This window comes from Mesoplodon densirostris, chromosome 8 (assembly GCF_025265405.1).
Source record: "Mesoplodon densirostris isolate mMesDen1 chromosome 8, mMesDen1 primary haplotype, whole genome shotgun sequence".
Classification (NCBI taxonomy): Eukaryota; Metazoa; Chordata; class Mammalia; order Artiodactyla; family Ziphiidae; genus Mesoplodon; species Mesoplodon densirostris.
In genome coordinates, this window is record NC_082668.1 from 91,280,704 (window position 1) to 91,306,771 (window position 26,068).

The window sequence follows — 26,068 nt, forward strand, 5'->3', positions numbered from 1 at the left end:
TGCTAAATAAAGTGAAAGTAATACTAAGCACAAGAGCCCCGGATTCTAGTCTTACCAGGTTACCAGTAAGTCCCCCAACATCTCCAGATTACAGATCTCTTAAACTATAAATTTAATACCTGCTTACTCTCCTTCCAGTTTCACAAAGGGATTGTGAATGGAAAAACAAATGCAATAGTATTTAATCACAGCCAACATTTATTGAACACACGTGTGCTGGGCACTGTGTTCAACAGTTGTCTAATTCAATTCTTTCAACAGAACCATGAGGTAGTTATTAATATTATCCCTATTTTATGGATTAGGAAAGTGAGGCTTAGGTTAAGTCACTTGCCTGTGTTCATCCTGAAAGTGGTGGACTCGGGATTTGGTCCAGGTCTTTCTGACTCTGGATCCTGTGTTCTGTTCTGTGGTCTACCACCTATCCCAGGCCAAAAAGGCTTCAAAATGGTCTCTTGGCTTTGTTCTTTGAGCATTACTGAGGAAAGATGTCATGGAAATCTGATTTTAAAATAATTATTGCAGAGTAGTCTCATCTCATAAGTTATTACTGTATAGACCTGGATGAAGTACAAATGTACTGTAGAAAAAAATTATATCAACACACTAGCCAGGATCACAAACAAAACTTAACAACTAAAAATGAGTCACACTATACATTTTATATAGTGACCTCACATATATCACCTCTTTGAACCTCAGAATAACTCTATGAACTGAGTAGGACTAATGTTATTATCCACAATTTACAGATGGAGAAATTGAGCTTAGAAGATGGTGAGTGTCTTCTTTAACATCACACAGTAGTATATGTGGCTGAACCAGGAACTGAGCCCAAGTCTGCTTACTCCAAATCCAATTTCATTCATTTTTTTCATGGATAATAATCTTTTCTCTCTAATAGATTTCCCAAACTTCTTCCTCTCTGGTGGATTTACTGAACAAGCAGTGGAGTCCAAAGAAATATGGATAATCTATCTGTCCCTGATTCATGAAGAATTAATTTTTTTTTTTTTTTTTTTTTTTTTTTTGTGGTACGCGGGCTTCTCACTGCTGCGGCCCCTCCCTCTGCGGAGCACAGGCTCCGGATGCGCAGGCTCAGCGGCCATGGCGCACGGACGCAGCCGCTCCGCGGCATGTGGGATCTTCCCAAACCGGGGCACGAACCCGTGTCCCCTGCATCGGCAGGCGGACTCTCAACCACTGCACCACCAGGGAAGCCCAAGAATTAATTTTTATAAGGAAAAATAATATATCCACATAGCATCTGCTCAAAAAACATTTGCATTTTCTATGTGACATATATGTCTTATACACAAAGGCAGGTTGCTATACTATCTGCTTCTATCCAAATTTGTTTGTTTTTCTCAACTTGCTGCTTAGGTGTTTTAAAGGAAAATACTTATAGTTGTACCTTATAAAAGGTTTAATGGTACACTTCTATCGTGCCCTTATAGTAAACACTTTTGCTGGGAGAATTTCTGGCATATTCGGTTTCTAAACATGAAAAACCTCAAATCACACTGTCCCCAAAACACTTAGCCCTCAGAGGCCCTGAATCACAGAACCCTTACCCCATGTCCTGATGGGGATGACTTCATTTCTCTCAAATATTCATGAAGGTTTTACCCTTAACTGCAGTTGTAAACTGTATTCATTTCTAACTTCACAAAGAAGGAAAGAGTCCCCGTGTGCACAGGCTTTGCTATCAGAACTAGAAAATGCCTAATTGTATCTGATAAGCTTAAGATGTCCTTTTCTGGGTTAAAGGTAAGGTGAGGGGTGGTGGTGTGGCAGGGAAGTGAGCAGACAGAGCTGGGCAGGACACCTTAAATGGCAAGTCACCAAGCTCCTGGAATGACTGAAACACTTAACTGCTAACTCTTAGGAAGCAAGGGTCCTGGGAGGTGAAAAAGAGAAAGAAACAAACATGTTGTGCTGGTTTTTTAGACAAGGGGGTGGAAAACCACACCAAACTTTCCTTTAAGGGAAGGTGGATGAGGTGAGATCTCAAGATCTGAAGAGTGTTGGGAAATGATGCACGCTTGAGAGATGACTTGAAAGCAGGAGAATCAGGTGGGTTGAGGTGAACTGTTGCCACCAAAATAAAGCATTCCGCCCCCCAAGAAAAAAATAATAAAGCGTTTCCTTTATTTTGACGCTTGATCAGGTCTTACTTAGATATTTATAACATTGACTTTTCTGGGTATTTTCCCCATGCACCAGGGAATACGTCTACTAGGCGACAGTTCTCGAAGAACTGGGTCTTTCACCTGCCTAGGTTACCACTGGCCATGCCAGCGTGCCTGCTTCGTGCCCGGACGAATCCCTCATTTTATCCACGTTCCAATAACTGAGTTGCTCCGTCTCTGACCTTGACAAATTCCTTGATAAAACTGTATTTACCAGCAGCTTCCAATACCACCTGAGTCCTCCCAGCCTTTAATGTATAAAATGCCTCTCCCTCCATCCCCATTTATTATCTTGTCTGTAACTAAGGCATTGCTGCCGGAATGCATCCCCTGCAGAAACTAGGCCTTTCCACAGCAGGATCCAACAAATCCACATCAATGTGGCACCACGCAGATTTGTAAAGAAGCAGGGATGCCTAATACCTCTCCCTGTGACATCTGGAGAAGGACGAGTAAAGACCAGGTACATTCACCGGCTGCCACTCAGAGCAGCCGGGAGAGTCAATTCACTTCCCCAGCCTCGCAGGTCCTCTGTGAAGGTGCGTTGGGAATTCCCTCCTCCTGCGCGCGGGGCACAGTGTTCCCTTGACTCTTGAAAGCCCAATTGCCTTCAGTCCTTGGGACCCTTTCATTACTGTTGGAACAGGCTGGGGGCTGATCTGCAGGATCTCTTCTCCAGTTTTTTCTCCGTCCGCCCCACAAAGACCAAAGCATGAGAGGTACTTAATGCCACTGTTTGCCACGACGAGCCCGCTTTTGTTCAGTGATCGTGGTAGGGAAGGCTCCATGTTAGATGTGGTGTCGGGCGCTCTTCCAGGGGGTGGGGTACTTCGAGAGGAGAGAGCTTTCGTGTGTTTCCAGAGCAGAGAGGTGAGTCTCTTCTGAGACACTAGATGGCACAGCGGCTCTGAGCGGGCGGCTCCGGCTTGGCTGGGCTTGTTCTGGCACTGCGGCCCGAGTCCACTGGGATGGGGGAGGGGATTCGGTGGACGCAGACCGGCTTTCACTCCATCTGGCCTCCTCTCTGGGACCTCCCTCAACTTTCAACCCTATCAGCTCGTCCATGGAAACACTTCGTGGCACACCTCTCCCGAACCCCTCTCCCAAACGCTTTTGCTGCTTTGTTAACTGTGAATATGCTCATTTTCTAAAGCAAGTCTCTTCACACCCTGCAGTCCTGACTTCTCTCACCTTGTTAAAACATGTGCTGTAAACAGGACCAAAAAGTTGGTTCCTACCTGGGTGGATCGCCCAGGGACAGTGGCCTGCCCTGTGATGACACTGACCACTGTAGACCACAGGCTCGTTTTTGTTTTTTTCCTTTTTTCCCTTTTATTCGGGATGTTATTTAGGACTCGCAGACTAAACTGTTTCTAGGCTTTGTTCCGTTCTGTTTCACATGGCCGTCATGTGTCTCCAGGGCATCCAGCAAGCCCCGTGGAAGTCTATATTTCTTCGTTTTGGTTATTGATGAATGGAGGTCCAGGGGTAGAGTAAGTTCCACGTGGGTCTCTGCAGGTTGGCCATCCACATTCCCATCCCTGTGAAGGCAGTGGGGGCCATGCTTCCGGACAGGCCTTGCTTTATCAGAGGCATGAGGGGGACAGACAGGGTGAAGCCACTACAGTCTTCCCACTAGTTGCCAAGCGTAGGAGGCTCTCCCAGAAGAGAGCCCTTCCCGGGAAGTCCCTCCTGGGAGAGCTGGCACTCCTTTCCGTCCTCTGTGTCTGGCAGGAGGGCGCAGGCCTCTGCTTCCTTCTCAGGCTCCTTCTGGAGCAGGTCTCGAGCTGTAGCCTGGCAGTAAACCCTGGGCCAGGCTGCTGCTCGGTGCGTAGAGTGGGAGAGGGGCCCAGCGGCCCCCTGTCCTGAGTGGAGCGGTATTTTGCTGAGCCCTGGGACCCTCTCCTGCCCTTGTCTTATCAGCAGCGCTGTCTCCCTCCTGTGATGGTCTCTTCTGTGAGTCCGGAGCTGTGTCTGCTTCCAGACACACCTCAGCCATTCTATCCCTATCTGCTTCCTATCACCCAAGAATTCCTGAAACTCTCAGGTCCACTGATAGTGCTGTTATGGTTTGTCGTGGTGACATTACTTATCTTCAGTGCTGTTTTGGATTTTTAAATATCTTTCCTATCAGACCTTTAGCATGGCAGACAAAATTCTGACCATAAAAAGGGTCCTACCCTGGGCTTCCCTGGTGGCGCAGTGGTTGGGAGTCCGCCTGCCGATGCAGGGGACACGAGTTCGTGCCCCGGTCCGGGAAGATCCCACATGCCGCGGAGCGGCTGGGCCCGTGAGCCGTGGACGCTGAGCCTGCGCATCCGGAGCCTGTGCTCCGCAACGGGAGAGGTCACAGCAGTGAGAGGCCCACGTACCGCAAAAAAAAAAAAAAGGGGGGGGGTCCTACCCAACAGGTGCTGCTTGGTCTTTCACGGTCATCTCCGTCCAGGCCCCCCCGATCTTGACTTGGTTAGACTGAATAACTTCAGCTGGTCTAAAATGGTAACTTCTTAAAAGTGGATGAATAAATGTATAATCCTACAGAAAAATCTGTCTTTTCTATCTTTGAATGGGATTTGGAGTAACAGGTGAGATCCAACATTTTCATCCTGTCTCCTCCCTCCATCAGTCATTAACTACTTACCATGACACTTATGTGTGCTGTACCTAAAGTGAGTTGTGTCATGGACGCCTTGTCCTAATGGACCTTCAGTGGGAAGGATAACAGAGCATAAGCCCCTATTTCCTTCAGGCCCCAAAACAAGAACTGGTCCTTGGTACCGCTGCCATCTCCCCTGGGCAGACCTTGACTCGTGCATGCATTGTGAGAACCTGTGCGTGCATTCATCTGACGAGATGGATTGAACACTGTCCCCCTTAATAATGCCATCCTGCATGTGTGCCCTATTTCCAATGTATGAATGCTTTGTGTATATTAACTCGTTTAATCTTTACAATCCGGTTTATTATCCCTATTTTTACAGATGTAGGGACAAGGCATTGGACCAATTGGGCCTCTAGGAAGTTCCTGTTTTAGACCTCAAGTCCTGTTTCTGTTTTTAGCTTAGCACCCTTTGCACTACCGGATGCTGCTTCTCTTGAGAAGAGCAGTATAAAATCACGGGTTTTTAAGCAAATAACATCCTTCACAGTATGTTGTCGTTGCCACAGCAGTTGGATCATGTGCCATGGAAGAATAAATTTTGGAGAACCAGTTTTACCTAGGCGAGAGGACGTCTGAGCTGGGCTTGAAGCAGGAAAAAATTAAAAACCCCAGGCAAAGAGAGGAGCACGTGAAGAGTCTTGGAGGCGAGAAAGAGCATCGCGTGTCTGAGGACCAGGGAGATGTCTGGTTATCCCTGGAGCAAAGAACATAGATAGCCATGAGGGAAGGTGTGAAGAGAGGAAAGAGAGATGAGTCTAGGGAAGTCAGTTGAGACCTGCTTTAAAAGAGCCTGGTGTGTTGATGAGGGAGCACTTCTGGACAGATTGAGCTTGTGTCACTTGTGGGTTGTCTGGGAATTGATGGCCAGGAAGCTGTTGGAGCTCAAGAGAGAAATCTGTTTGGAGATAAAGATTTAGGTCTCAGCATCGTATAGATGAAAGTTGGGGGCTTTTCCCACGGAGAGAAGGTAGAACGAAGTGAGAACAGAGCTGAAGGCAGAGCCTGGGGGCACAGCACAATTCAAGAGGTGAAAAAAAAAAAAAACCACAGCTCGTAAAGGACACTGGGAAGAAATGTCTGGAAGACCAGGAAGAGATGGAGGAGGGCAGTGGCCTGGGGGAGGAGAGCTTCAGGCCGTGCTCAGTAGTGTGGGGCAGTGGGAAGTTGAGTGGGTTTCGAAAATAGCCTGAATGTTGCCATGTTTACCTCTCTTCTCCCACACTTTGGTGCAGGTCCTAAGACTAACTAAGCGGCTCAAAGGGCAGCCTTGACCCACTCTGTCAAATTTTCAATATGCTGCATTGAGGGTCTGACAGATTTCATCATCATCTGTTTTAACTCTTGGATGAAATTCAGTGATCTTTAATATAATGGGATTTATAGATCCTAAAGGCGGGATTTATAGATCCTAAAGGCAGCATGTATTTTTTTAATCTGTAAAACTTGATCAGTGTGGATTTCATGTTGCTATTATGTGAAAACTCTTCCTAAACTCATAGATATCTGCTCCCCAAATTCCAACTCTGAATCTGTCAAGATTTTAGAGCTAAATTCTAACCCTTTCTTTTCCCAGCTGAGTTTTTCTTCTCCCTCCATAACAGCCCGCTCCATGGAGTTGAGAATGAGACTTGGCGACCCTTTTCTCCTTTAGCCAAGCTTCTAGGAGGGTCCATGCTATTTGCGGCTGATGTCAAGTAGCAGGAACAGCAGGGCTGCCCCTTGTGCTGAAGAGCCATAATCCTATTACGCCCACCTTGAGACTTCACATGAGCTGCCTCTGTAGTAGTAGATGGACTGAGGTGACTCAATTGACCTTTAAATCTCCAAGGGTCCTAGTTTCAAAATCCCCATGTCTAAGTCAAGTAGTAGATTAGGCCCCTTGCTAAGAAGGCCTGGCTCCTTCAGAGTCCCTGGGGCCATAGCTTTTCCTTCGGTGGGTCCCCTACTTCCTGCATTCCACTAGATTGGGACACAGTGTATCCTTAAGTGGTGATCCTTGGCAGGAGGTGAACCTGGCTGGCATCTCCCTGGGTCATGGATTTAGTACAGGCAGGCATTAGGAAATATACCCTCTGTTGTTTCTATCAGAGAAGGATATCATATTCTTTTGTTTGTGTTAAAGCTGTCCTTGAGAAGGTAATGCCCAAGGGATGCAAAGAGTTTTCTTCCTCCAGTTAGCTCCCATTTGATCTGGAATATAGTTGCAAAATTATCTAACTCAACTCTTTTAGAATATTTACAATTCAGTTTCGATAGCTCCAAGTACTTACCTAATAATGGACTAAGTTCTAGATGTAATTTGCCGAACCAAGTGTCATACTTAATTTGTAAGTTTGTTTTTCTCGTGCAAGGGTTTAAGTTTCGAATATCACTTTGCTGGATTTTTTTTTCGCCACTCAAATAAATACGCAGATACCTTCCCATTCGCTACTTCCTTTAGCTCTCACATCACTCTCAGAAAGATATTGTCCCCAGTTTACAGAGGAAACTGAGCCTCTGATGTCACACAGCTGGTGAATGGTTGCACCAAGGTTGAAACCTGACCTTCAGACTCTAAACCCAGTGCTCTTCTCAGTACACCAACACTCCCTGAATTTATTTGATCAAGGAACACTCTTTAACATACAGTGTAATGATGGCACACCATCGGCAGCTCCTTGAGGTTTAAATGTTTAATATACAGAAACATTAAATAATACCACAAGTTATTGAAAGTTTAGGACAAAATGCATAAGACAGATGATGATTATGTAATAGGTAACACTCGTGACTATAGCACTTAGCTGAGAGTGAATGTCACCTGTCCATCAATGTGGAGATGGACTTCCTAGCACTCTCAGAATTAATAACACATTTGTTTGTTTTTTAGTTTCAAAAACATATTAGTCAGGGTTTCTTATACTGGAGAGAGCAATAGAAAATCCAAATTCCTGACCAGTCATGCCTTTTACCATTGATGTATAACTAAACTCTATTAGTGATTCCAGAATTATTATAGACATGAAAGATGATCAGCAATCCAGTCAGTCCTCCCATGCCAACATGTCCATAATACCCACAAGCCCCATCCTTAAAGGCAGACTATTAGATACTAGTTTTATAATAAATTGTAGGGAAAAAACTGTACATGGTATACTGATTAACATCTCATGGAACAGTAGTCCTCCATGGAACAGAGTTGGGGAAATGCAGGTGTATTCTTCCCTTCTTTCCCTCTTTTACTAGCCCCACACACTACTGTTTGCCTTCTGCCCATCTCATGCCCTCACTTCCTCAGGGATAGGTGAGAAAATGTTGTCTATATGCATCCTTTATCTGAGTCCTGTGGTGGAAGCATATTACATAACCCAAAACAACAGTGACAACAGCATTATTATTCGTTTAAGCTAAGATATCAGGATCCCAAGAAATTTGGATTGATCGTCAAGTTGGTTGAACCAATAGTTCCTAGTGATGCTAAACCATACGTTTGTTGTTATTGATTAAGGCAGTGATGAAAAGCAATTTTGTAGAACGATCATCTATGAAGTAAGAGGTCAGTTAGCCAAGTACAGTGTGAACAGAGATGTTCTTCCCTCTGAGATGGAAAGGAAGGGGATTATGTGCCCTTCTGATTTCTTCCATGTCCTTCCATCAAGGAACACGTTCATGTCAAAAATCCCTTTAGGAATGATCATAGCATAATCTCTCGCTCTGCCGACGTTTTTTAAATTGGGATTTCGCCTAAGAATTCCCTGAACATGTTACTGACCCCCGAAGTCACCTCTATATTTCAAGCCCTTAGCAATGACTTTTATCTCATTATTTCCTTGTTACTTTTTTTTCTTTGTAGACCTGGCCAGAGGACCGTGGATGACCTAGAAATTATCTATGAAGAACTCCTTCACATTAAAGCCTTATCCCATCTTTCTACCACGGTAAGTTGTCTCTTAGCTGAGGCGGTGGGGAGGGGCGCACAGTTTGAGTTAAATGCACTGTTAGGCCTGAGGAGAGTATTGGAGAGTGTGGGTGAGGGGCAGGAATGCCTGAATTCTCCCTCACAAAAGGCCCCTCCTGTTTCTCACGAGATGCTAAGGAAGCTACGCACGCCCATGTGCAATCACCAAAAAAGGATCAAGTATCACTATGTTATTAGTAGCTGCCCTAAACACCAAGGCAGCATGATGTGAGTAGAATTGGAACATATGCTTCAAACTTCCTGAGTCTTGGAACCCGCATACCTAGACAAGAGAGCCAGGCCTTAAGAGGGTGTCCCCCCTTCCATGACATATAGAGCCATGTGCGGGAGCGGGGCTGGGGGGAGAAGAAATCAAGATGACCAACCCTGGCCCAAAGGGCCAGCTCCACCCAGGTTTGCTGCTAAATTGAGAAAGGAAGCAGAAGGTGCAAGAGAGCATTAGTTCAGATATTTTAGGGCACAAGAGCAGTACCTAGTGAAAAATAGCCCAATGGCCGTATCTGCCTCTAAACTTTTATGTGACGAGGATATTTAGAAGAACAGTGGACAGAAATGTCTCCTGCCATAGGAGGGACAGAGAAACACAATTTCCAGGCAACACAAGTCTCCTATATGCTAATAATTCAATAATAATAATAATGATAATAAAAGAAGCTGTTTCAGCATCCACGGATCACAGGTTTTATGCTGGACTCCTCAGCAATGTCTGTCTGCTTAATCTGTCTTTCATTCCCAGCTCACTAGGCGATATTATGCTGTCACTGTCACATGGTGGCAGGGCCTGTAGTCCCTGCTCTGGGGGGGTGGGTAGAGTTCAGGTCTCCACTAAGAGCAGTGAGGCATTCACCACAACCCCAAGCAGAAGGGTTCCAGATCCTTCCCCGTTCAACCCAGACAGGACTGCCTTCGCATCCCTCCCACTCCCTGCACTACTGGGGATCCGGAAGCTTGCTCACCTACGTGGAGTATCCAGGGGTCTGGTCCAGCCCAGGCTCCCCTCCCTCCCACCACCCTGCTGTCATCTTCACTCTCTCCATGGTGGGATAGGTCTAGTGCCCGGGGGCCTCACCCGGGGAGCTCCTGCATCTGTAGGGGCAGCAGCCGAGGCTCCATGAGCTCATGCTGGGGGGGGAAGTGAGGGAAGACCCCTTTTCCCTACCTGTTGTCCGGGTCCCCAGCACGCGCATGTTCTGACTTCCCCAGACTTGGTGGAATTGGGAGGATTGTGGGTAGTGGAAAGGAGGAGTCTTCTACCTCAAATCCTAGATACCCAGGCACTGTGGAAGATCTCAGGTTATTTGGTTCTTAGGGGGAGAGAACATAATTTGGGACCATAGTTTGGAATTAAAAAAAAAATAGCTCACACATTTAAGCTTAATTATTCAACTTCAAAACATTGAGTTTTCTAACATGTTTGCAGTGGTGCATGATGTGTGATGCAAAGAAGAGCCTCCAGGAGCAAGAGTCATGATATCGTGGTTGCTCTCATCCTCTCACCCAGACGAAAGATAGGCAAAGAAATTGCCTAGTTCATACACGTGAAACCAAGTTTAAACAGTCTCTAGGGAGATTGTCTTGTATGAATTAGCTTATGAAACAGCTTTTGTAAAAGCTTTAAGAGTCTGGTGGCACAAGACATGGACGCAACGTAAACGTCCATCAACAGATAAATGGATAAAGAAGATGTGGTACATATATACAATGGAATACTACTCAGCCATAAAAAAGAATGAAATAATGCCATTTGTAGCAACATGGATGGACCTAGAGATTATCATACTAAGTGAAGTAAGTCAGACAAAGACAAATATCATATGATATCTCCTATATGTGGAACCTAAAAAAATTATACAAAGGAACTTATTTACAAGACAGAAATAGACTCACAGATATAGAAAACAAACTTAGGGCTACCAAAGGAGAAGGAAGGGAGGGATATATTATAAATTTGATATTAACAGATACACACTACTATGTATAAAATAGATAAACAACAAGGTCCTAATGTATAGCACAGGGAACTATATTCAATATCTTGTAATAAACTAAAATGGAAAAGAATCTGAAAAAAATATATATATATGCATAACTGAATCACTTTGCTATACATTGTAAATCAACTATACTTCAATTTTTTACAAAACTGAGAAAACAATCTAGTGGCACATCTAGTGGAAGTGGCTCTAGACAGGAGGAGCAGCAAAGCAGAGTGGGAGGTGCCCGCGTGGAAGTCATCACTGTTCAGAAAGAGAACAAGTCCCTCCCCAACCCCCCCAAATCTGGCCTTTCCCCACATTCTTTCTCTTTTCCTTCTAGGTGAAACGGGAGTTAGCAGGTGTTCTCATTTTCGAGTCTCACGCCAAAGGAGGAACCGTGTGTAAGTGAAGACTGTAATCGTGCATGGTGCCTGGCTGGCCCCCTCCCGAGGATGTGCCATGGGAGCCTGACTGCAAATGCTCCCCTTTCTTGGGCCTGGGTTTGACTTGCCAGGATGTCATGTGGCACCATTTGTTTTTCTGGACCTGTGATTATTCCCAGCACGTATCCCTTACTCTGCAGCCCGCTGGGTTTTGGGTGTCAGCCTGGGAGCAGTCGCCAGCCTGTGTCTCCACTTGCTCCCTCCCCTGCTGGCTCAAGGCAGTGTTTAAAGAGGGTGAGATGAAGTCAGTGCTCTTCAGGGGGGACCCCAGGCAAAACCTTTTCACAGTGACCTCACTTCAGTTTGTGGCTTGAGAAGAACTAATCTATCTCTCGAGAGGCTAGTTAGAATGGCACACTCTCCTGCCTTCTTGTTCTTCTCTCATTTTCACTATCAGCTCCAAGCCTGAGAGAATTTCTTTGCCCCAAATATTTATGCAATACTAATATGTAGTATCTCTCCAGCACGCACATTGTAGTTTCGTTCTGTGATCAAATCTGGGAGCAAGAAATTGAAATTTCATATTAATAAAAGTGAGCAAGATTATTTTGGCTGGCATTTCCCACTCGTCCTACAAAACCCTTCTTGAAAAACATGGTTAGTGGTGTATTCAGATCAGGAAATGCCTCTTTCTCTAATCTCTCTTGGAGAATAGTAACACACACCAGCATGCTACCTTTCTCAGGAGTTCTACAGTAAAGATAAACTTCACACCACTTAAACTGACATTTCCTAAACCCAGTGAAACAGAAAACATTTATAATGGACACCTGTTAACTTTTCAAGAGACATTCTTTGGAAAATCTTGCTCTTTCTTCAGACTGAGTTGTGTTAGTCAAATAAGCAGAAACTATGAATTGTAAAAGCAAAAAGAATTCAAAATGAGTTTCAGGGCTTCCCTGGTGGCACAGTGGTTGAGAGTCTGCCTGCTGATGCAGGGGACAGGGGTTCGTGCCCCGGTCCGGGAAGATCCCACATGCCACGGAGCGGCTGGGCCCGTGAGCCATGGCCACTGAGCCTGCGCATCCGGAGCCTGTGCTCTGCAACGGGAGAGGCCACAACAGTGAGAGGCCCGCGTACCGCAAAAAAAAAAAAAATTAGTTTCAAATATTTTACTTTTAGTCATCAAAAGTGGTATTTCTAACATTGATATTTATTTTAGTAAGAATGTCTTTTCTTTACATTTTAAAGGTTCACTTTTAATATTTTTTTAATTTTTATGATCACTGATGACTTACAACTTTTCTTATTCTTTTCACTCACTCTTACTGATGGTTTTCATTTTATCATGAAATACTTAAATATGTCAAACAAAAAACTAGAGGTTGTTACAAACACCTTTTTTTTTTTTTTTTTTTTTTTTTTTTTTTTTTTGCGGTACGCGGGCCTCTCACTGTTGTGGCCTCTCCCGTTGCGGAGCACAGGCTCCGGACGCACAGGCCCAGCGGCCATGGCTCACAGGCCCAGCCGCTCCGTGGCATGTGGGATCATCCCGGACCAGGGCACGAACCCATGTCCCCTGCATTGGCAGGCGAGTTCTCAACCACTGTGTCACCAGGGAAGCCCACAAACACCTTTTTAAAACCCATTTTTTATCAAATAGTAACCTTTTTTCATATTTTCATTTTTTATATTTTCTAAAAAATGAAATTCTACATTTGAAGGCTCCCTGTTCCCTCCTTTATCTCATTCTTCTCTTCCCCTCCCCAGGGTAACTCCTACCCTATATGACGTGGTTATCATTCCAACCCATTTTTTTAAAAATATGTGGATATGCATCCATCAACACTATGTAGTGCTGATTTACATGTTTTCAAACTTCACTTTACCATTCAGAATACTTTTAAAAACTGTGTTCTATAGTTTAGTAAGTTTTGATGAATTGTGGGGGAAATGTATTGCTTTAAGGAATGGATAGCTGGTGAATTTGTATCTAGTGAATACGTATCTTTAGGGCACAGCAAGGAGTGCAGTATTTCTGTTCCTTTCACATTCTAAAGAAAAGGAAGTAATATTCCACCTGAATAAGTTCGTATTTGCCAGTAATTTTTTTTTCCCTTCTGGAGTTAAATGCATAATTCTGGGGACTTAAAAATGATGATTTGATAAGCTGTAATTTATACTGATGTGCTTCTACTCTTGTCATAAGTCTTTTCATCTTTTTGTATCTAGTGTTTAACCAGGGGGAAGAAGGCACCTCCTGGTACATTATTCTAAAAGGATCAGTGAATGTAGTCATTTATGGCAAGGTATATATATCTTTTTTTCTTTCTGAAACTTTATTATGCTCCATATGCTAGTGGTTCTAAGTATTAACAACTTAATGCTACAAGTAAACTTGCTACAACATTGTTCCTCTATGCAGAAAAGACATTATAGCATCTCTAATCATAAATTATCTAAGTTATTATACTCAGAGTAGTACTGAACTTTCTGGGGCTCCTGGATTATAATGTATACAGTTAAGTTAGGCCCTAGCCCAGATTACTCAATGAAAGAGAAATGAAACATTATAATGTAATTATGTGATTCCCCCTGCACTTGGCATCCCTGGGTACAGCCTGTTGATATATACAGTGTTTTAGGGGTTGGGGGGCAGGTGGGTGTTTGCTCCCTTTCAGGGATCACCTTCCTCTGGATGTGTTGCTCTCTCCAGGGCGTGGTCTGCACACTGCACGAAGGCGATGACTTTGGCAAGTTAGCGCTAGTGAATGATGCCCCGAGAGCTGCCTCCATCGTCTTGCGAGAAGATAACTGCCATTTCTTAAGAGTAGACAAGGAGGATTTTAACCGGATCCTGAGGGTGAGTCCAAGGTGAAGTGTGGCTGAGGGGCGTTCCATTTTCACTTTTGCCAGGTAAGAAGAATGAGTGTAGTGTTAATTGAGCAGCACAGTGATTAATGAATGCTCTAGGGCCAAAGGGCCTTGCTTACAAACTTGGCATGTTCAATGTGCTGGGGTGGGTTCTGGGGTCCAGAGGTGATATTCCAGTAAAGCTGCAAATGTGCCGTGCTGTGCTGGACCAAATAACCCTGCACACACCTGAACTGGTCCATGGGCACTGAAGACAAATAAGGATGCCTTGGCAAAATGTCAAAGTCTGAGACATTTCTCTTTGCAATCCTAGGTTTCCCCTTTTGTGTCCTTCCCCACCTCCCTCTCCATGTGTTTCTCCATCCAAACCTCCTGTCTCTTCCCAAATCTGAATCTTTCTCATATCCTCACACTCCCTCTAGATTTATTAAGTGACTACATTTTAGTGGCAATTAATGTCCGCCATGGTTACTCTAACCAAGCATTTTCATTTCAAGTGCTTTTTGTCAAATTGATTCACACTAAAGGAATTTCAGACTCTGGCAAGTAGGTGAAGAATAGTTGGGGTTGTAGGAGGAGCCATGAGATTGCACTTAGAGATGGCTCTGCAGATGGGTCTAATGGAAGCTTGTTAAAGTATTTGTGAGAGTGGGTGATGGTTAGAATAGATGGTCCCTAGGTTCTCCCCACCATCCAGCTCCTGGTCCCTTGGGAGGGACAACCCAGCTTTAGCTGGTGGAAGCCTGATTGTGGACCATTGGGCATGGTGATATTGTCCCAGCACCCCTGGCCTTTCAGGTGGCCCATGGTCTATCCCACCTCACCCAGAGACACTGTTCCCTCCAGGATCACTTTGCTCTTTTCCCTTCCCTGCTGGCTCACAGAGCAGACTCCCTTCTATTCCTTTCCCAGCCTGAGCATCTTTCTCTCTCCTACCCTAAAATTCTAAAGGCACCTTCTGTGCTTTCTGGTACATTTGGCATTATTTAATGAAGATTAACAGTCTTGTTCCCTTTCCTTATGTGTGGACACCTATTCCTACACAACCTTAAGCTTTTGCCTTTGGCAGCAAAATTTCTGACAACAAAGTTTGTCTTAGGAATGCGTTCTCTTGATGCAAAAAAAGTTGTTAAAGATTAAAGCATTGACTAATATAGAAAAACTCCACATGGAATTTGATTTGGTTTTTATCCAGTCTCTTAAAATAGGAACCAAATGAGGAGGAAACGTGCACTAAGTTTTTTTAATAAATTATTTTTTAATGACATTGAAATTTGAACTTTACTCTTTTGGAAGTTTACACACATGAAATTTGCACTCAGCCACAATTATTCTTTGAAAGAATCAGATTAGGACCATTATCATGGATATAATTTATCAAATTATTCAAAATAACTGAAAAGTGTTTTTAACACATTTCAAACTGATCGTTTTTACAAGTCTTGATTGGAGGGAAAACATGCCACTCCTAAGAAAACTAAGTACCCTCAGAAGATAATCAGAATGAAAGAACTCTGCTGAAGCTGAGTGCTATTTGCCACATATATTTATCAAGAATAAGTGCACTGGCTCTCCTCTCTCTTTCTGCTGTACCACCCTCTCCCAAAGGTTTCTCTGAGCACACTCCTGTCTCCTCAGCTGATTTTCTGCATCTCGGGTAACAGCAGACTTTTAAAACCACGTGCCTCCAACCTCATCTAGTCCTTTCTCTGACCGTTCCAGCCCTTGACTTTGAAAATGACTTAATTTGTAGATGCAACAATTAGCATCACAAGCACCAAATGAGTTTCTGAAGCATTTGAAATTTTTTTCATTGTCTGAGAAAACGGCAGCATCTGTATGTGGTGTAATTTGTATTTGCAGGACGTTGAGGCGAATACAGTCAGACTTAAAGAACATGACCAAGATGTCTTGGTGCTGGAGAAGGTCCCAGCAGGGAACAGGGCTTCTAATCAAGGAAACTCACAGCCTCAGCAAAAGTAGGTTTGCATCCAACACTGCAATTGCCAGACTATGATTAACCTTTTCACATGGTATCATCATCTCTACAATAGCACGTTCTCCTTTTTTGTGGAAGACGGCAGTATGTGTGACTTTTTTTCTCTCTATTGACTAATCACACATCGTGTGGAGTATAATGTATCTGTTTCTGGCACTGTGTCGAGCTCGGTGCTGCCTAGAGTAATTCGGGGGTGAATATTCCCCCACTGTAAAAACACCCCCTCTGTATGTGTGCAACTGTAATAGCTTGGAGCAGAAGGCAATAGCTTTGGAGAGAACAATGGGAATAGGAGTGTCAGGCAGCTCAAGGGATACGTAGGCCCCTGGGTGTGGAGAACCTTTGGTATTTGAATTTCATATGTAGGATTTCTCAAGAAGTGTTTTCATCATGCTGTCAGAATGAGCATCTTTGATGGAAACCCACACTTCATATATAACACAGTCTATTTTTTAAAAAATATTTATTTATTTAGGCTGCAACGGGTCTTAGTTGCGGCATGTGGGCTTCTTAGTTGCGGCATGCATGTGGGATCTAGTTCCCAGACCAGGGATCGAACCCAGGCCCCCTGCATTGGGAGCGCAGAGTCTTACCCACTGGACCACCAGGGAAGTCCCAACACGGTCTATTGACTGTAGCCTGGAAACATCCATTTGGCCTCATCCATACTTATTCCTGCTAACGTCTGAAGGGTATTTACTTCACATTGAACATCAGGTCACCCATTTAACTTGACTCTTTTTCTATATGTCTGTGTTCGGTTCTATCTTTTGCTGCAACTTCTTACATGAGACTTCTTTTAATCAAATGTATGAACATTTGAATAGTTAGGGAAATTAGGAAATGTAGCTCTAAGAAATTATAAAAAATTACAGAATCTCATTTTTTAAGTAAACGTTAATTTTTAATCCTAGAGTAATAGAAACACCAATTCTGTAGGTAAAGAAACGTGGCCACAGACTATGTTGAAATGGAGTGCATCCCAAGTATTTTTCTTTTTTTGCCAACAAGTAAATGGGATGTTCCCATTAATCAACCCACTCACCATAAATGATGAGTTTTAATTGTTTAGACTGAAAGCCCAAGGCTCAGACATTTCATCTGGATGAGTCAACATATCTGCAAAGAAGGCAGGAAGAAATATAATGTTATTGAAGAGCCATAGTATATCTTGCATATTTTATCTAATCCTTATTACAACCCCTTTTAACAGATGATGGAAAAATTTAGGCTCAGAGAAGTGAGTTCCTTGCCCAGGATGACAACACTTTTAATGATAGAGCTTGCGTTCAAGTCCAGCTTGACCAACTTCTGAGTCTATGCTCCTTTAGCCTCACAACTTACTCTAGCAAAATATGGTATATAGATACTCTCTCCTCAACACTATCTAGTAAACGTTGCAAAGCAATATATTTCAAAAGGGCTGACATAAAATACACTATGTAAAAAACTATCCCTTCACTTACAAACCTATAAAATTACCATCCAGAATTCTTTATTATTTTTCTATTTTTCACTACTATGCATTCTTGAAAAATGTTCTTGCTCAAATGTTTTTCAGCAGTTGTCCTTCCAGCCCACAAAGGAGGATGAGGATAAAAATATTTTTTATGTGAAGTCTGGGACTACCCCCAGTGATTTTCTTTAGTGCTCTGAAGTATAACTAGACCATTTTATAGTGGTCATCTACATTCTTTAATAATGCCGCAGATGTCTCAGGAAAATTTTGCTACCTGAAAAAGTAAGCCTTAAATGCTTCATAACCTTAAAACATTTCACCAACAGGGCCCCGGAGGCCCCCTTCCTTCACCTCTTTATGGCATGGGAAGATGATCAAAAGTGTTTGCATGTTACAACAGCTTCCATTCAGAGTGCCCTCCAAATACAGATTTTTTAATGAAATCAAACTAAAGGGAAAAGGAGAGCCCACACGCATTAAATTTATTTTAGGCCTGGATCTGATTTCTGTTATAGCTCCTTATTTGTGTCCTGTAGACCAATCTAAATTTCTTATATGATTCAAAGCCTCGCGCATGTTCACAGCACACCATTTAGGAAATATCAGGCATACACAGAAGTGCACCGTGCCAACCATTCCCTGAAGGGTAAAAAGCCACTCTTTCAAAGGGTCGTTTTCCATGTTGAGTTTTCCCGAGCCAGACCGGAGTTGAAAAGGGAGGGCCATGTAAGTGAATTTTGGCCTAATGTTCTGGACAACTCGAAGAACATGGCAACAACTGTGTCTCTGGATGGACTTAAAACTTAGGATCCTTTAGGGCCCCTGTCTCCTCAGAAATTATCTTTTTTCAGCTCAAAGAGGGTCACCATGTTGGTGCTGATAATGTTATTTTTCTGATTTACCTTTACCCTGAGAAATCCAGAATAGTTTATGCATACAGTTGGCCCTCCGTATCTGGGGGTTCCACATCCATAGATTCAACCAACCACAGATGGAAAATATTTGGGAAAAAAAAATTTTTCAAAAAGTTCCCAAAAGCAAAATTTGAATTTGCCACACACTGGCAACTGTTTAAATAGCATTTATACTGTATTTACAACTATATACATAGCATTTACATTTTATTAGGTATTATAAGTAATATAGAGATGATTTAAAGTATATGAGAAGAAAAAAATAAAGTATATGAGAAGAAGTGTGTAGGTTATATGCAAATACTACGCCATTTTATATAAGCAACTTGGACATCCATGGATTTTGGTATCTGTGGCGGTCCTGGAACCGACCCCCTGCAGATACCAAGGGACAACTGTACATTTTAAACGTTCAAAACTGCCTGACTCTCCTCAAGCCACTTAACTCTGAGTGTGATATTAAAATGTCAGTAGCAAGACAGTATTTCTCATGCTGGATAAACTATATGAAGCCCTCAAATATTTACCATTTTAGGTATCTCCTGCTCTGTGGTTATGTGGTTTTAATAAGAGAGAATTTGAAATGACTATTCCTGTTTTAGTGACTGTGTTGCTTTTTCCTTAGACGATCAACCACCCAATCATTCAACTCCATCCTGTTTGCAGAAAGATAGTCTCTTTTAGGCACCATTCCCCACCTCTTTTTTTGTTCCGGATACAGATAGACGTGTCCTCATTTCCAGACTTGGTGTTAGAAAAAGATTTTTCTCTCTCAAGTTTAGAACCTCACAGCTTAGATAATATAACCAATCAGGGTTCTCTTTAACTTGGACTACAGTAACTTCTTCATGCAATAAACTGAAGAGAGCCATACTGTCTGGTCTTCAAGTCTTCTCCATGTAAAAAGAGGTCAAGCAGTAGGCACCTGGCAGTGTCCAGCATGAAAGAAAGTAATAACATGTTTCAGCCAAGCCCAGAGCTGCAAGATCACAGGCCAGAAGCTCCCTGTCCCTCCCTCTTCAGAGTTCCTGGTCCTGAGAGATTACCAACCCCTGAATAGCCTTCTGTGGAGCTGAGAAGAGAGATAGGATAGGGTAAGGCAGTTGTACCACTAGAGGAAGACTTTGGCAGCAAAAGACAGGTGCCCTGATGTCTGCAATTGACCAGGTGGGCAGAGAGTAAAGACGCCATTTTCTCTTACTAGTGAGCCGAGAGCATTCTAGGCTTGCCACCCAGGTAAGCCTTTATTCATTTTGGCCAGACAAAAACCCTAGCTAAGAAATGTCCTAACCAAGAACACCAGAATGGGAAGCCAGCCTCCTGGCTGCCCTCTCCAACTCCATTTCCTTATTCGTGTGGCCAAATGCTGCTCCTCTTCCAGGTCATCTTGGAAGGGTCATCAAAGAATCATATATTTTAGGAATTATTGAATGAACTCAGCAATTTTCTCCATTTAAGTATTGAAAGTCATTTATAGATTCGCCCTCTCCTTCCCTCAAATAGTCATTGCCTATAAGAGGAAAAACCCTCGTCTTCTATGCTGTTTACTTTGAGAAAAGGGTCATACTTTTCTGATTAAAGTAGGTTTTTTTTTTTTTAATTACTTGGCTCTTCCTCTAGGCTCCAAAGCCAGATTCTTTCAGAGATTAAACTCTTCAGCTTCCTTTTGGTCCTGAGGGCACACACAGACATGCACAAACACAATAGGTTTAAGTAACAGTTACTTTCCAAATAGACTGCATTTGCTACCTTGTTCAAAACCGGGGTTGCTTCACTCACTCTGTGTTCCCGGGCACAGGGTCATATGTTGCATTGCCTCTTCTTCACTCCCTCAGGCAGGAGGTTAAGACCCTGAGATTGACTACATTAGAGATACTCTTGGGATCTCAACACACTTCCTCTAAGGTCTCAAACAGGCAGGGAAAGGGTATTGGTAAGGAGGCAAAAAAACCCTGAGTTCTGCAGCTGAATTCTACCACTGCTTTCTAAACACAAGAGAATTTTATTTTCATTGTTGTTTTTCTTCCCTGTCATTTTGCCCTAAGTGAAATGCCAAGCAGAAGAGCAAAGTCTACGTTTTGGAATAGGAGTACCCAGATCCCATTAATGTATTTTGCCTATAGCTTTCACCCACTGTTTTTGACCGTCTTGAACATGACTTTGAGATAACCCACCTTCAATTAAAAAAAATACATCCTCCCATGTTGATTGAAGAGCTTCATGGCTGGATCTTGTGATATGATGCCTAACATCCCCCACCCTGCCAACTAATTGATATTTGACCTTGATATGTTACATGGATGTTCCACTACTGATTTATTTCCTATTCAGATGCTACTGGGGTTTGTTTGCTCATTGGTGTTTTGGGGGGTTGTTTTCTCTTATTCTTAGCTGCATTTCCAAAGCACATACCAGTGTACAGTTGGGAAAGACAGAGCATTCCAGAAATAGGCAGGGGAATGCAGTGTGCAGTCGAAATTTTGCAACAAGTAACCCATATATGGATAACCTAGTTTACTGTCACTTCCCCTTGCCCTGAGCTGCCCCGGGATTTACATGTTCCTTTTCACTCCCCCTTGGAACAAGGCTGAAATGCCTCAGTTCCCAGCCTGCTAGAGCCACTCTCTAAGAAGTTTACTTTAGTCCCATGTAGGGAAAAAAGAATAATGTTTTAGTAACTACTTCAATTTGTGATGTTTCTGTTGCCTTCCTATGTGACTTTGACAAGGTACATGATCCTTCTTACCTTATGGAGAATATGGGTCACAAGTTGAGTCCATATGGTTCCCTGGGATCTCAAAAAACCCCAAAAAACGTAGATATGTAAAATGTTATATATTAATGATTTGCCCACTTTTGAAAAACTAATGATGGTTTTATTTCTTATCCAGGTATACTGTGATGTCAGGAACACCTGAAAAAATTTTAGAGCATTTTCTAGAAACGATACGCCTTGAGCCAGCTTTAAATGAAGCAACAGGTAAACACCTAGAACAGTTGTGTGTCTATTAAATCCATGCAGAGTATTGTAAAAAACATTCTGAGTTCATTCTCAGTGTGTGTAGCCACAGCAGTTTTAGAAATGGGTCATGTGTATGACCATTAGAAGAGCATCCTCCTGACCCTCCTCTGCCTCCTCGTCCTGGTTGTGCTTTGTAGATGGCTCAGTCTCGTTCATAGATATTAAGAGTAGCCTTCCAAAGGCATTTGTTAAGTTATCATTTAGATCCCACCTTCTGTAGGCAACTCTTAGGCTATAATTTAAATAGTACCTATTCCCGTAAAGGATTTGAAGCTGCCTCTGTAAAAAGCACAACTGTGCTCCAACTGGGAGTAAAGTGGTTCTTTCTGAGATTCTTGGCCTGCCCCAGAGTGTAACAAAACACCACCTGTATTAGATTCCTAGGAGCTAGAACAAAGTGCCACAAACTGGGTGGCTTGAACAACAGAATGTATTGCTTCTTAGATCAGGAGGCTAGAAGTCTGAGATCCATGTGACGGCAGGGTCGGTTCCTTCTGAGGGCTGTGAGGGAGAATCTGTTCCATGCCTCTTGCCTAGCTTCTGGGGGTTTGCTGGCCATCTTTGGCATCCCTTGGCTTGTAGATGTGTCACTCCAGTGTTCATCTTCACACAGTATTCTCCCTGTGTCACTTCACATCGTTTTCTCTCTGTGCATGTGTCCCTGTGTCCAAATTTCCCCTTTTTATAAGGACATCAATCATATTGGATTAGGTCCCACATGAATTATCTTATCTTAACTTGACTATATCTGTAAAGACCTTATTTCAAACAAGGTCACATTCTGAGGTACTGCGAATTTGGACTTCAACGTATCTTTTTTTGGGGAAAAAAATCAACTCATAATACCACCTTCCAGTGAACCAGTCTTGTTAAATAAGACACAGAGATTTGAGGGTAAATGAGATGAATCTTACCAATGAATTAAGTGTTCAGAGTTTGGTATCATTCTCCACTTTGGTTACCATCTTATGTGTGACTTTGGAACAGCCCACATTCATTTGCTACTGGCCCCTCAGAATAATGGGTTAATATTTTAAGCACACTGAACTCCATAGAAGAAGATTTCTCACTGAAAGAAGTTCAAAGACTTATCTAAAAAACTTAGTAGTAGTTCAACGTCCAGTTCTGTCATCTTTGCAATATACTCAAGGTAATGTTAACATTATTATGGTTCCTAAAAGTATTTTACCACTGATTTACTTCTTATTTTATCTTCTCATTCCAGTTTCTCATTTTTTATATACATTATCTAAGGTTTTTTATGTAGTGAATTAATTGGGGAGTAGTAGATTTAAAAGCCAGGATCTCTGGCTCCAGTGCAGCTATTTTCAGTCCAATATTTGTTGAGGATCTTGTTGGGCTGGTGCTAAGCTGGATGCTTAGGACAAGGCAGTGTGAACAAGAAACCACCCTCCTGTCCTCAGGAAGCTTATAACCTGCTACAGGACCTAAAGGAATGTGCAAACAACTTGATCATAAGGCTGAGGGGACCAGGCAGAGTGTCACAGAGGATACAGCCTTTGAAGTGGCCCTGAAGGAAGGCAGGTAACCAGTAACTAGAGACTAAGGACAAAGCCTTCCATCCTGAGGGACAACATGAGTGCTGACCTAGAAAGAGACAAGGAGGACCAGGTGGTCTGGCTTTGCTAGACTATTGTATACATAAGTGTCAGAAAGAAGGTAGGGTCTAAGAATTAGGGTCCAGATCTCAGAGCATCTTAAATGTGAAGCTAAGCCTTGAGAAGTAGTTGAAGATGTCTGAGCAAGGAGAATGTGATAAGATCTTTTCTTGAAAAAGGAAATCCTTGAGGGACCAGTTGTGAGAGGATTGCTTGCTTCCAAGAGGCAAACATAACCTCAAACCAAATTTCTAGGACCCAAGGTCAGGAAAAATACAGATTTTTCCCCTCTGATTAACTGTTGCCCAGAATGTGTGATTGCATAATACAAGAAACAACATCTTCTCTAAAGTGAATATTGTCCAAAAAGGAACATTCTAGTGCATTAGAGACTATGGAATCTAAGAAAAGATCTGTAAGATCTTTACTACCCATGAAGAACAAATATATTCTTCCTTTTAAAGTCACTTCTGAAAGAGGAGGGGACTGGATTATTGCTTCTTAAAAAGTTGAAGGCCAGAAATCAGTGTATATAGCATAGCTGCCACTTAGGATATGACTCCTGACCCTTCCATTTTTTATATTAGAACTAAGTTCACATCATAATTTAATACTGAACTTTATTCCCTGCAGTTTTTTTCTGATTTTGTTATTCTTGCAAGTAATGTTCATGGATTGGATGAAAGAATAAATCTGTCTTTCTTATAATCAAAAATATGAATTACTATATCATCATCCTAAGACACTAAAAATAATCTTAGTTCTGCCCCCTGAAACTCATGGATGCAGTGGGGTGGGAGACCCTTGGCATTTTTGGATTTACAATAAGAAAGAGATGTCAGAGTTGCCAGTGAAACTGGTTTACATCGTAGAAATGGACACCCCTGGGTTTGATAGTACATTCTCTTAGTTTACCCCAAAACATGTATTTTCTGCCTGAGACCTTTTGGTTTCCTAGACTTTCTACTTCTATGACCAGAATTAGTCCTTGAGTGACTTGGAAAATCATTTTCTAGTAGGAAGTGATTTTTTTAATCGGTTCTCAAGAGTTACTGCTTATGAGCAGAGAATAAGAAAGCTACATTGAGATGTGGGTGCTGGGTGATTACCATGCTGATTGACAGTCTCGCTAGCCTTGGAGCACGCTACTCAAATCTCTGCTTTAGCAAAATTTAAATTACTTTATAGCGCAGGCCTCGGGGAGCCTTATAAGCAAGCATTTTCTCTCCTATCCTCAGAGAAATCCTTTATATCTAAAACATATAAAGATGACACTAGATGTTAAACTCAGACATGCCAATGAACGTCCTTTCATACCTAAGAAAAAAAGTTCTATACAGCTTCTGTCTGACACCTCAGCATCTTCTCTGGCTCAGTATAATGGGACTGAAACCACTAGTAACACCTAGTTATGACAACTTTGGATTACACTCATCACCTATATTTAAATGAGTATAATGGTATTATGTGACGTGATATATATGTTAACTAAAGCTAAGGTGGTAATCATATTGCAATATGTACATGTATCAAATCAACACTTTGTGTATCTTAAACTTACATAATTTATGACAATTATATCAATTTTTTAAAAATACGTATAACAGTTAAATCTTTAGTCACTGATTCCAACTTTGATAGTATTTGTTAATTTAAAACATAGACATTGAAAATTCAATATATATAGTTAGACAGTTTTCATATTTCTCACCCTTTTCTATTTGAAAAGTTATGTGAGTTTCGCAAATCTCAGCCATGGTAGTTCATTTTTAATTGAAAACCCCCATAAGTATCTTGGATTCCAAAGCTTTAATTTGTGTACTCCTAAGGCTTTCAGATCTGCCTTTATGTGCTTTCCCATTAAGGCTGCCTGGATAATACAGTCTTTGCAATGAAGAACCAGCATCAAATTCAAAATGAAGCTTATTTGGGGGGACTTGCCTTATTTCTTTTGCCATCTCCCCACTTACCTATCTAAAAATAGCTTCAAATATAGGACATACACCATTTTAATCTACTGGAGAGCTTTTGTTTTGCTTCAATTGCTGCTCACAGCCTTTATCTTGTCTTTTTTTTTTTTTTTTTTCTGCTTTTGTTTCCCTCACCAGTTCTCTGCTCTTACCACCTCCTTTTTCGGTAATTCTCTCACCCTTTCATCTTTTATTGTTCCTTCTGGAAACAGAAGGTGAAAAAGAAATAAAGGAAAAGAGATATTGACAAAAGACAGGTGGTGTAAAAGACAAAGAAATGACCATGTCCTAATCCTGCATACATGGTACTGCCCATGTGTGGCTCTTTAATTTTATATATATATTTTTAAATTAATTGTGGCTCAGGTGACCAGTGTCATTATTACAAGTCTGTCTCTTTTAAAACTACCATACGTTTTGTCCATTGTCCTAAGAAATTGAGTTTTGATCTCAAGCTCTGTCAATCGTATTATTTTTATACACAGTGCTTCTTTGTACAGTAAAACCACAATACCCCAAGCCGATGTGTAAGAACCACTGGCCAAGAACAAATGAGTAGATACTCCTGCTTTCCTAAACATTTCTACAGGCATCTAATTTCCTTTTCTGCTTTGTTTTGCCCCCTGCAGATTCTGTTTTAAATGACTTTGTTATGATGCACTGTGTTTTTATGCCAAATACCCAGCTTTGCCCAGCTCTGGTGGCCCAATATCCTTTTGTTGTGAGAAGTCTGTTCCCTCGACAACACCCCACATATATACGGCCATTATCTCATTGCACTCTCTCAAGGTAAGTCATGGCTCGGGCAGAATTGTGCTTTCCGCCCTTGTCGAACTCTGAAACATCAGCAGTTTTCCCCTCGCACAGGTTTCCAGCTCTCCCTGGCATGGTTTTGCTGTGCTGTGTTTAAGGATTTCCTCCTTATTCCCTGTGCAGAGAAAAGTGAGCCAGTTTACCCTTATAAGGAAGGTAATGCTGATGAGAAATATACACACCTGGGAGGTAGGCCAGAGACGGCTATGGTGAACAATATTATTAGG

General features: G+C 42.3%; 1 protein-coding gene across 8 annotated transcripts in view; it reads left to right on the top strand.

Moving 5' to 3' along the window:
* The window catches only part of RAPGEF4 (Rap guanine nucleotide exchange factor 4), a 143,640-nt gene that overhangs the window by 62,263 nt on the left and 55,309 nt on the right, over positions 1-26,068 (top strand). For all 8 annotated transcript variants that reach the window (XM_060105799.1, XM_060105795.1, XM_060105797.1 and 5 more), the window contains 7 exons: positions 8,687-8,771; positions 11,129-11,189; positions 13,404-13,480; positions 13,888-14,034; positions 15,909-16,024; positions 21,309-21,397; positions 25,658-25,736. In XM_060105799.1, the coding sequence (XP_059961782.1) occupies positions 8,687-8,771; positions 11,129-11,189; positions 13,404-13,480; positions 13,888-14,034; positions 15,909-16,024; positions 21,309-21,397; positions 25,658-25,736 (654 nt within the window). The remainder of the gene's footprint in view (positions 1-8,686; positions 8,772-11,128; positions 11,190-13,403; positions 13,481-13,887; positions 14,035-15,908; positions 16,025-21,308; positions 21,398-25,657; positions 25,737-26,068) is intronic.